The 9,401-nt window shown below is 42.2% G+C and overlaps 1 protein-coding gene across 1 annotated transcript in view; it reads left to right on the top strand.

The window, feature by feature from the left end:
• The window catches only part of GRIP1 (glutamate receptor interacting protein 1), a 464,606-nt gene extending 455,526 nt beyond the window's left edge, over positions 1–9,080 (top strand). The window contains exons 25-26 of the mRNA XM_010841627.1: positions 5,140–5,286; positions 7,347–9,080. Coding sequence (XP_010839929.1) covers positions 5,140–5,286; positions 7,347–7,574 — 375 coding nt within the window. The 3' untranslated portion in view covers positions 7,575–9,080. The remainder of the gene's footprint in view (positions 1–5,139; positions 5,287–7,346) is intronic.
• The last annotated feature ends 321 nt before the right edge of the window (positions 9,081–9,401 follow it).

The following is a 9,401-nucleotide window of genomic DNA, read 5'->3' on the forward strand; positions in this document are numbered from 1 at the left end:
TTGGACTGCAAGGAGATCCAACTAGTCCATTCTGAAGGAGATCAACCCTGGGTGTTCTTTGGAAGGACTGATGCTGAAGCTGAAACTCCAGTACTTTGGCCACCACATGCAAAGAGTTGACTCATTGGAAAAGACTCTGATGCTAGGAGGGATTGGGGGCAACAGGAGAAGGGGACGACAGAGGATGAGATGGCTGGATGGCATCACTGACTCGATGGACGTGAGTCTCAGTGAACTCCAGGAGTTGGTGATGGACAGGGAGGCCTGGCATGCTGTGATTCATGGGGTCGCAAAGAGTCGGACACGACTGAGCAACTGATCTGATCTGATCTGATATTGTACTGGTGTTTTTCTGACTTACTTCACTCTGTATAATAGGCTCCAGTTTCATCCACCTCATTAGAACTGATTCAAATGTATTCTTTTTAATGGCTGAGTAATACTCCATTGTGTATATGTACCACAGCTTTCTTATCCATTCATCTGCCGATGGACATCTAGGTTGCTTCCCTGTCCTGGCTATTGTAAACAGTGCTTCGATGAACATTGGGGTACACGTGTCTCTTTCAGTTCTGGTTTCCTTGGTGTGTATGCCCAGCAGTGGGATTGCTGGGTCATATGGCAGTTCTAGTTTTCAGTTTTTTAAGGAATCTCCACACTGTTCTCCATAGTGGCTGTACTAGTTTGCATTCCCACCACCAGTGTAAGAGGGTTCCTTTTTCTCTGCACCCTCTCTAGCATTCATGGTTTGTAGACTTTTGGATAGCAGCCATTCTGACTGGCATGAGATAGTACCTCATTGTGGTTTTGATTTGCATTTCTCTGATAATGAGTGATGTTGAGCATCTTTTCATGTGTTTGCTAGCCATCTGTATGTCTTCTTTGGAGAAATGTCTGTTTAGTTCTTTGACCCATTTTTTGATTGGGTCATTTATTTTTCTGGAATTGAGCTGCATGAGCTGCTTGTATATTTTTGAGATTAATTCTTTGTCAGTTGCTTCATTTGCTATTATTTTCTCCCATTCTGAAGGCTGTCTTTTCACCTTGCTTATAGTTTCCTTCGTTGTGCAAAAGCTTTTAAATTTAATTAAGTCCCATTTATTTTTGCTTTTATTTCCATTACTCTGGGAGGTGGGTCATAGAGGATCCTGCTGTGATTTATGTTAGAGAGTGTTTTGCCTATGTTTTCCTCCCAAGCTTGTTTTAACTATTTTTGGTCTTTTGTGTTTCCATACAAATTAAAATTTTTTTCTTCTAGTTCTGTGAAAAATGCCATTGGTAATTTGATAAGAATCCTATTAAATTGGTAGATTGCCTTGGGTACTGTGGTCATTTTCACAATATTGATTCCTCCAAGCCAAGAACATGGTATATCTTTTCATCTATTTGTGTCCTCCTCAGTTTCTTTGATCAGTGTCTTGTAGTTTTCAGAGTACAGGTTTTTTGCCTCCATGGGTAAGTTTATTCTTAGGTATTTTATTCCTTTTTGATGTGATGGTAAATGGGATTGTTTCCTTAATATCTCTTTCTGATAGTTCATTGTTAGTATACAAAAATAAAACAGATTTCTGTATGTTAATTTTGAATCCTGCAATTTTATCAAAGTCATTGATGAGCTCTTGTACTTTTCTAATGCCATTTTTAGGATTTTTCTATGTATATCACATGCAAACAGTGAGTTTTACTTTTTCCTTTCCAATTGGGATTCCCTTTGTTTTTCTTCTCTGATTGCTAGGACTTCCAAAACTATGTTGAATAAAAGTGGCAAGAGTAGGCATCCTTGTTTTGTTCCCGTTCTCAGAGGGAATGCTGTTAGCTTTTCACCATTGAATATGATGTTAGCCGTGGGTTTGTCATATATTGCTTTTATTATGTTGAGGTAGGGTCCATCTATGCCCATTTTCTGAAGACTTTTAAAATCATAAATGGATGTTGAATTTTATTTCTTTTTAAAGTTTTGTAAGTTTTTTTCTTTGAATGTTGAATTTTTATCAATTTTTATAAAAATTTTTATCAAAAGTGTTTCTGTGCCTGCTGAGATGATCATATGCTTTTTATCCTTTGTTAATGTAATGTCACACTGATTGATTTGTGGATACTGAAAAATCCTTCCATCCCTGGGATAAATCCCACTTGATCATGGTGTATGATCCTTTTAGTGTATTGAGTTTGCCAATATTTTGTTGATAATTTTTTGCATCTATGTTCACCAGTGATATCTGCCTGTATTTTTCTTTTTTTGTGATATCTTTGTCTGGTTTTGGTATCAGGGTGATGGTGGCCTCACAGAATGTGTTTGGAATTGTTTCTTCCTCTGTAATTTTTTGGAATAGTTTCAGAAGAATAGGTGTTAACTATTCTTCAAATGTCTGTTATTAATTCCTTCTAGTGTATTTTTCATTCATACAATACAAGTTATTGCATACTTCATCTGCTGGGTTGTTCTTTGTATTTTCTAGTTGTTTATTGAAAACTTCTAACTTCTCACTCTGTGCATCTATTCTGCTCCCAAGTTCTTTGATCATCTTTAAGATCATTACTCTGAACTCTTTCTCAGATAGATCATCTTTCTCCACTTCATTTAGTTCTTCTCCTGGAATTTTATTCCTTGATCTAAAACAAAATCTTCTGCCACCTCATTTTGTCTCAGTTGCTGTTTGTATTTTTATGTCTATTGCAGATTAGTTATATTTCTCAACCTTGGACAAGTGGCCCTCTGTAGGAGACGTCCTATGCGTCCCAGCCATGTACTCCCCTTTCATCACTGAAGCTAAATGCTCTAGGGGTTCCCCCTAAGAGGGCTCCAAGGGTCCTTCTTTGTGGTGGGCTGATCATGCAGGCAGTCTAGTAGGCTTGGTTGGTTGACATGCCCTGCCCTATGCAGATGCTGCTCGTACTGTTTAGTTGGGCCAGGTTACCAGTTGGTTGATTGTGCAACCCTGGGAGGCCTTGGAGGTGGTGCTGGCTCACTGGTGGGCAGATACAGGGTCCCAAAGACTCGGGCTGTTGCCCACCTACTGACAGGTGAAGTCAGGTCCTGGGGTTAGTGCTGGACTACTAGTAGGCAGAGCTGGTTCCTAGAGTCTGGCTGGAGGGCCCAGGGGCCTCAGAGCTCATTTCAGATCAGTGATTTAGGGGGTCAGAGGGAGGGTGGGGAGTTTCCCAATACAGCTATGAAGTTCGTGGTATCCAGAAGGGTGCACTGGCCTGCTAGTGGGCAGGGCCAGGGCTCAGCTGGCACCGGGGTAGGGTCCAGCTTGCGTTGTGGGATCATAGTTTTCGGGCTTCTGGTGTCTGTCCCCTGGTGGGTGAGGCTCATCTGGAGGCCTGTGCAGGCTTCCTGAAGAGAAAGCCTAAGCCTGTCCACTGGTGACTGGACCTGGGTCTTGGCTCTCCAGTGGGAAGGCCCTGTCTCGGGGTGAGTCCAGAGGTGGCTTTGGGCCTTAAGAAGTTAGGCAGCCTGCCTGCTAATGGGCAGGGCTATGTCCCTGCCCGGGTCATTGTTCGCCCTGAAGCATCCCAGTCTGGGGGCTTCCCAGGTGGCACTAGTAGTAAAGAATCCACCTGCCAATGCAGGACACAGGAGACATGGGTTTGATCCCTGGATCGGGAAGATCTGGAGGAGGAAATGGCAACCCACTTCAGTGTGCTTGCCTGGAAAATCCCAGAGAGAGGGGAACCTGGCGGCTACAGTCCATCGGGTTGCAAAGAATTGGACATGACTGAGTGACCAAGCGTGCACTTGCTCCAGCCCTGGAGCCTATAGTCTGTGGGTGAGGCCAGGTCTTGGTGCTAATGATTCAGTACGGCAGCCACCAGGAGTGTTCACGTGGCTGAATATGCCTCAGTATGTCTGCCATCCATGTCCATGTACCCAGGGTGAGCCAAGATCCCGCCTCTCCAGGAAACTTTTCAAGACCAGCAGGCAGGTCTGGCTTAGCCTTCTGTCAAATGGATGCTTTTGTTCTGGGTCTTGGTATGCATGAGATTTTGTGTGCACCCTTGGTGTGCATGAGAGTGAAGTCTATGTTCCCCCCAATCCTGTGGGGCTCCTGCAGTTAAGCCCCACTGGGTTTCAAAGCCAAATGTTCTGGGGGCTTATCCTTCTGATGCTGGACCTTGGGCTGGGGAGCCAGACTGTGGGGCTCAGAACGCTCACTTCGGTAGAACTTCTGCAGTATAATTATTCTCCAGTTTGTGGGTTGCCCACCCAGGGGGGATGGGATTTGATTATATCACCAGTCCACCCTACCCGCCCCACCCTCATCTCATTGTGATTCCTTTGCCTTTAGTTGTAGGTATTTCCTGGTATATTCTAGTCTTTTTCGTCGATGGTTGTTCCCCAGATAGGTGTGATTTTGGTGTGCTCGTGAGAGGAAGTGAGCTCAGGGTCTTTCTACTCTGCCATCTTGGCCTCTCTCCCTTTCACAATATTTTTTGCCTACAATACTGAAGCACTGATTAGAATACCAGAGAAGATACAATGATGGGCTTCCTGGCTCTTGCTTAGAGGCAGAGAATATGCTGAGCGCTGTACCCAGCACAGCGCCACGCATGGTGAGCAGGAAGGAAAGGTCTTTGGCTTAGTCCTAATATCCAGCTGCAAAGGGCTAACTCTGGCTTCTCCCAACACCTGGGGTTGCTCCAGAACAGAGACAAGAACATGCCCCTGAGAAATTCTCACCTGTATACACCTGATGATTGCAAGTTTTTTTTAAAAAATCTCTCCAGCATGTCTCCTCCTTTTCCAGTTCTGAGTGGGACTTTGGAAATTCCAAGGATGTTCTTGAAGAATAGAAAAATCTTCACAATTGGGTGTGTGTGTGTGCTATGCTCAGTCATGGCTGCTGCTTTGCGACCCCATGGACTGTAGCCTGCCAGGCTCCTCTGTCCATGTGGTTTTCCAGGCAATACAGTGGGTTGCCATTTCCTCCTCCGAGGACCTTCCTGACCCAGGGATTGAACCCAAGTCTCCTGCATTGGCAGGTGGATTCTTTACCACTAGTGCCAAGACTGGGGGGGTCGGGGGGGAGCTGCCTAATCTATTGTTACTGAAATTAGTTTGAAAAGATGCTTCGTCCTCAACCTACCTAAATACCGCCCCCCACTGCCCCCGTCTCACATTTTCTCACCTTCCAGGTGACCCTCTACAAGGGCTCTGACATGGAGGACTTCGGATTCAGTGTAGCAGATGGCTTGCTGGAGAAAGGAGTCTATGTCAAAAATATTCGCCCAGCTGGGCCAGGAGATCTTGGTGGGCTAAAGCCCTACGATAGGCTCTTACAGGTAAGACCTCAGATGAAATTTTATCTAACTCTTTAAAGTCTTATTTGACCAGTGCTCACACATCCTCCTTTGCCTCAAGACCAGATCAGAGGCCCTCCTAGAGAGCATAGACACTTTTTCCCTTAGTAGAATTTACCAGTTACTGAAACAGCGTGTTTCCCTGAATACATTCCCCGGCAGATTCTAAACTTGAGAATAGGCATGTGTGCGTGCTGTTGCTTCATGTCAGTCTCTTTGCAACCCTGTAGACTACAGCCCACCAGGCTCCTCTGTCCATGGGATCCTCCAGGCAAGAAAACTGGGGTGGACTGCCATGCTAGTACCTTATTCTCCCATTTCCCATTTTGCAGTGTTTGATATCTCATCTCACACAGTATCTAAAATCCAAAAGCTGAACCGTTTTTACTTAATGGAGTAATATCATGATCAGGTTTGGTTTTACTGAGGAAAGCAAATTCCTAGATCTTATGTCCAGTTTTCAGGAAGAGCATTTTGCAGGAACAGGAGAAAGGTTGCCATCAGTCTTGAACGTGTATTCAAATAGAATGAGTTTGTCCCTAAATAGCTGACTTTCAAAGCATGAGGCTGCTCTGCTGGCTGGCTTTTACACACATGTTCACCAAAGCAAGTTTACACTGATTCATTAGACAGTTTTAAAACCAATTCTGATGATCTTTTTACCATGGCAATATAACAATTAGACTTGTCCTAAGAATATGGAACAGTTTCGTTTTCCATAGATACTCCAGTATTTGTTGAGTAAATAACGATGGACAAATGATTTGACCTCTATAAATTAGAGATATACCTACTTTTGTGGAAGATGAGGCTATAAAAGCAGACTGGACTCAGAATTGTGAAGGGCATTGAATGCCAAGCTTTTAAGACTTTATTCTGGAGGTATATTAATTTCTTAAGCAGAATGACATATTTCATAATTCAGAAAGACAATACAATTATGTCATAGGTGGACTGCTGTAGGGTGAAGAAGGGGAGGATCACAGGAAAGGAGACCAGGAGGTAAGGGTAAGACACTTGTGCCAGACCTGAGCCTTTAATGCCTCTGTGCATACTGGTGGACAGTCTGTAAGGCAGCCTACAGTTTGCATTTGTTGCTAAAGAGAGACGTTAGAGACAAAACTAAAGATTTGGGATACTGAACACATGGATTTGGATAAAGTTGCCTAGGGTAGATTTCTAGTAAGAAAGAGAACTAACGGTAGTCAGACATGACTTAGCAACTAAACAACAGTACAATATAATGGTCAGGTCCCAAACTGAGAAAATGGGAGAGAGAATGAAAAGTCAAGGAATGGAAGGAAGCAGCATGGAGATGATTTTTAAACTTGGGGTGGGGGTGGGAAGAATAAGGAAACATGAAAGAAGATGAGCACACGTACAAGCTCAGAAGGGGGCGGGATCATGAGAACTACTGAGAGAGGTAGTTCAGTATCATCAAGAGCACGAGCTGTGGGGGACTTCCCCAGCAGTCTACTGGTTAAGACTCTGCCTTCCAATGCAGGGAGCATGGGTTCAATGCCTGGTCTGGGAGCTAAGATCCCATATCCTGCAGGGTGCAGCCAAAAGTTTTTTTAAAGAAAGAAAACAAAAAACAAAACACAGCACAAACTTCGGAATCAGCCAGACTGCCTGAGATCACATCTTTGCTGGATCACTCACCAACATCCTCTCTGGACCACTTACCAACTGCTGGTCTTGGGCACTTCTCCTAACCATTATGTGCCTCACTTTCCTCATCCGTAAATTGGGGATGACAGCACTTTGGAGCACCTGCCATGAGTAAGGCTATTTGCTCAGCTTGGGGATGTTAGATGTGTCCCTGCTCCCTGCCATCAAGGGCCTTACAGTTTAGTAGCAGAGAATAAGTAAGCTTATACCCCTCTTATAGTGTGCTCAGGGCTGGGATAGACTCTCTGTACAGAGTGCTCATTTAAGCACTTTCGAGACTCTTATCAACCGGTTATATCTGAAATGTTACTCTGGGTTCTGGGAATTCTATCTGTAACAATAATTTACCATGGTGCTTCTTGCCATTTCAGGTTAATCATGTCCGAACAAGAGACTTTGACTGCTGCCTCGTCGTACCCCTCATAGCGGAATCTGGTAATAAGCTGGACCTGGTTATTAGTAGAAACCCCCTGGCTTCACAGAAGTCCTTAGAACACACTCTACCAGGAGGAGAATGGAGTGAACAGAACAGTGCTTTTTTCCAACAGCCGAGCCACGGTGGTAATTTGGAGATACGAGAACCCACTAATACACTATAGCAACGCTTCTTATAAAGCGGGACAAAAGACAATATCTACATGGTGCTAAAAAACAAATCCCTTTAAGATTTCTGTGACATCTGAAGCACAGATAATCGCGTGGCATTAACCGCAAGCACAGGGGTCTTTTAAATCTCTCATGGCTCATGTTCACTTCCCTTTTCAAGTTGAAGAGGCTTCTTTGTTGGTGATCACTATGGTATATGACAGGCAATCCCCTGCCAAATCCAATGGTAGAGAAAAAGAAAAACAGGCCACCCCTCTCTACAGTTAACATCAGAGGACATTTTTTTCACAAGTCCATCTCCCTGTTCCTTTTTAAAAAGAGAAATGTCTGAAAATATTCTCTAAAATAATTTCCTTAATTCACTTTGAAATCAGTTTCTTACTACAAAGTTATTCATGTTAAGAATTTAACTGACAAGGCTTTTCATAAAGCTGGCTCTGCTAGAACTAGCCTAGTGAACTGCTGGGACTGCTGCTATGGGAGGGGTACAGGTATAAATTATCTTACGTTTCAGCAACGGTGCACGCAGGAGACCATAATAGGTGGTGGTAAATGTTTTGCCCAAGTATAGGAATGATTTTAACTAAGATGTATGCTATTCCCTATGCAACAAATGATCAAACAGGATATGTCTTGTGACCTGTTTTTTTGTTTTTTTTTTTTTAAGGACACATTTTTTTAATAGCTGAAAACTCTCTGGTAATGAATTAGGGTGTTTAGTAACACTGAGAATTAGTTAAATTATCTTATTTTTAAAATTCAAGACTAAGAATTTAAGAGAGAATGAAGAGTCTATTAAAATGAGGTTTATCTTAAGGATAGGCAAATGAAACTCATACTGCTTGACATGTTTTGAAAACTGGTTATACTGAGGGGTGTACAGCACATGTACGTAAATGACTCTGGACTGTCTTTTGTTCTGAGCCATGCCACTGACTGAAATTGTAAATACATTTTCACAAAATGCATTGCCAATTATTACCATCCCCCAAAGCAATAAACTGTGACGGTTGCTTTTAATGTCTGTCAGCAACTGTTTTCATTTGTTCAGATATTTTGAATAGTTACACTAATAACTGTTATTTGGTGAATATTAAAAAATAATAGATCTGTATATTGATTGTAGAATCTCCATACTGAAAAATTATTTTCCAAACATTTTTATTTTGGTCAATAATTAAAACAACTGCTTAAGCAAAGCATCTGAACACTGTGTCCTTTGTTTAAGGAAAAAGTTCACCTTTTGTTTCTGTGCAAAGAAATATATTATTTCAATCATATTTCAGAACCGCCAGGGCAAGAAAGTATAAAGCAGAATCATGTTAAGAAAAAGATCATGAGTCACTTAAATATGTATTTTTATTTGTAACAAGTATTAAACTGTAAAGTATTTTTGTACAAATTTAATACTTTAATAGCATGGTATTTATCGTCTATGTATGGTTTTGGGGAATTCAAAATTGTTGCAAATATTTGTATGGGAATAAAAAACCCTCTACCAAATGGAATAAACAGTGATTTTAAAAAGCCAAAAAAAAAAAAATGACCTTTTTTGGTGCTTTGGATATATTTTAGTGTTCTATACTGAGCCCTACACAACACTAATGGTTGCATAATTTTCTAAAGGAGGAAGGTTTTGCCATAAACTTGAAAAGCACCATGGAAGAGAAGAGCTATGGTTTTGATATTTGATCTGGGCTTGAATTCCAGCTCTGATACTCACTGGGGGTATGAAATTTACTTTCTTGAGTCAGTCTTCCCACCTGTGATAATGAAGGTCATATCTACATTCCAATACTTCCATGAAGAGAGGTGTGACA

This window comes from Bison bison, unplaced genomic scaffold (genome assembly GCF_000754665.1).
Source record: "Bison bison bison isolate TAMUID 2011002044 unplaced genomic scaffold, Bison_UMD1.0 scf7180017864163, whole genome shotgun sequence".
In the NCBI taxonomy this organism is placed as follows: Eukaryota; Metazoa; Chordata; class Mammalia; order Artiodactyla; family Bovidae; genus Bison; species Bison bison.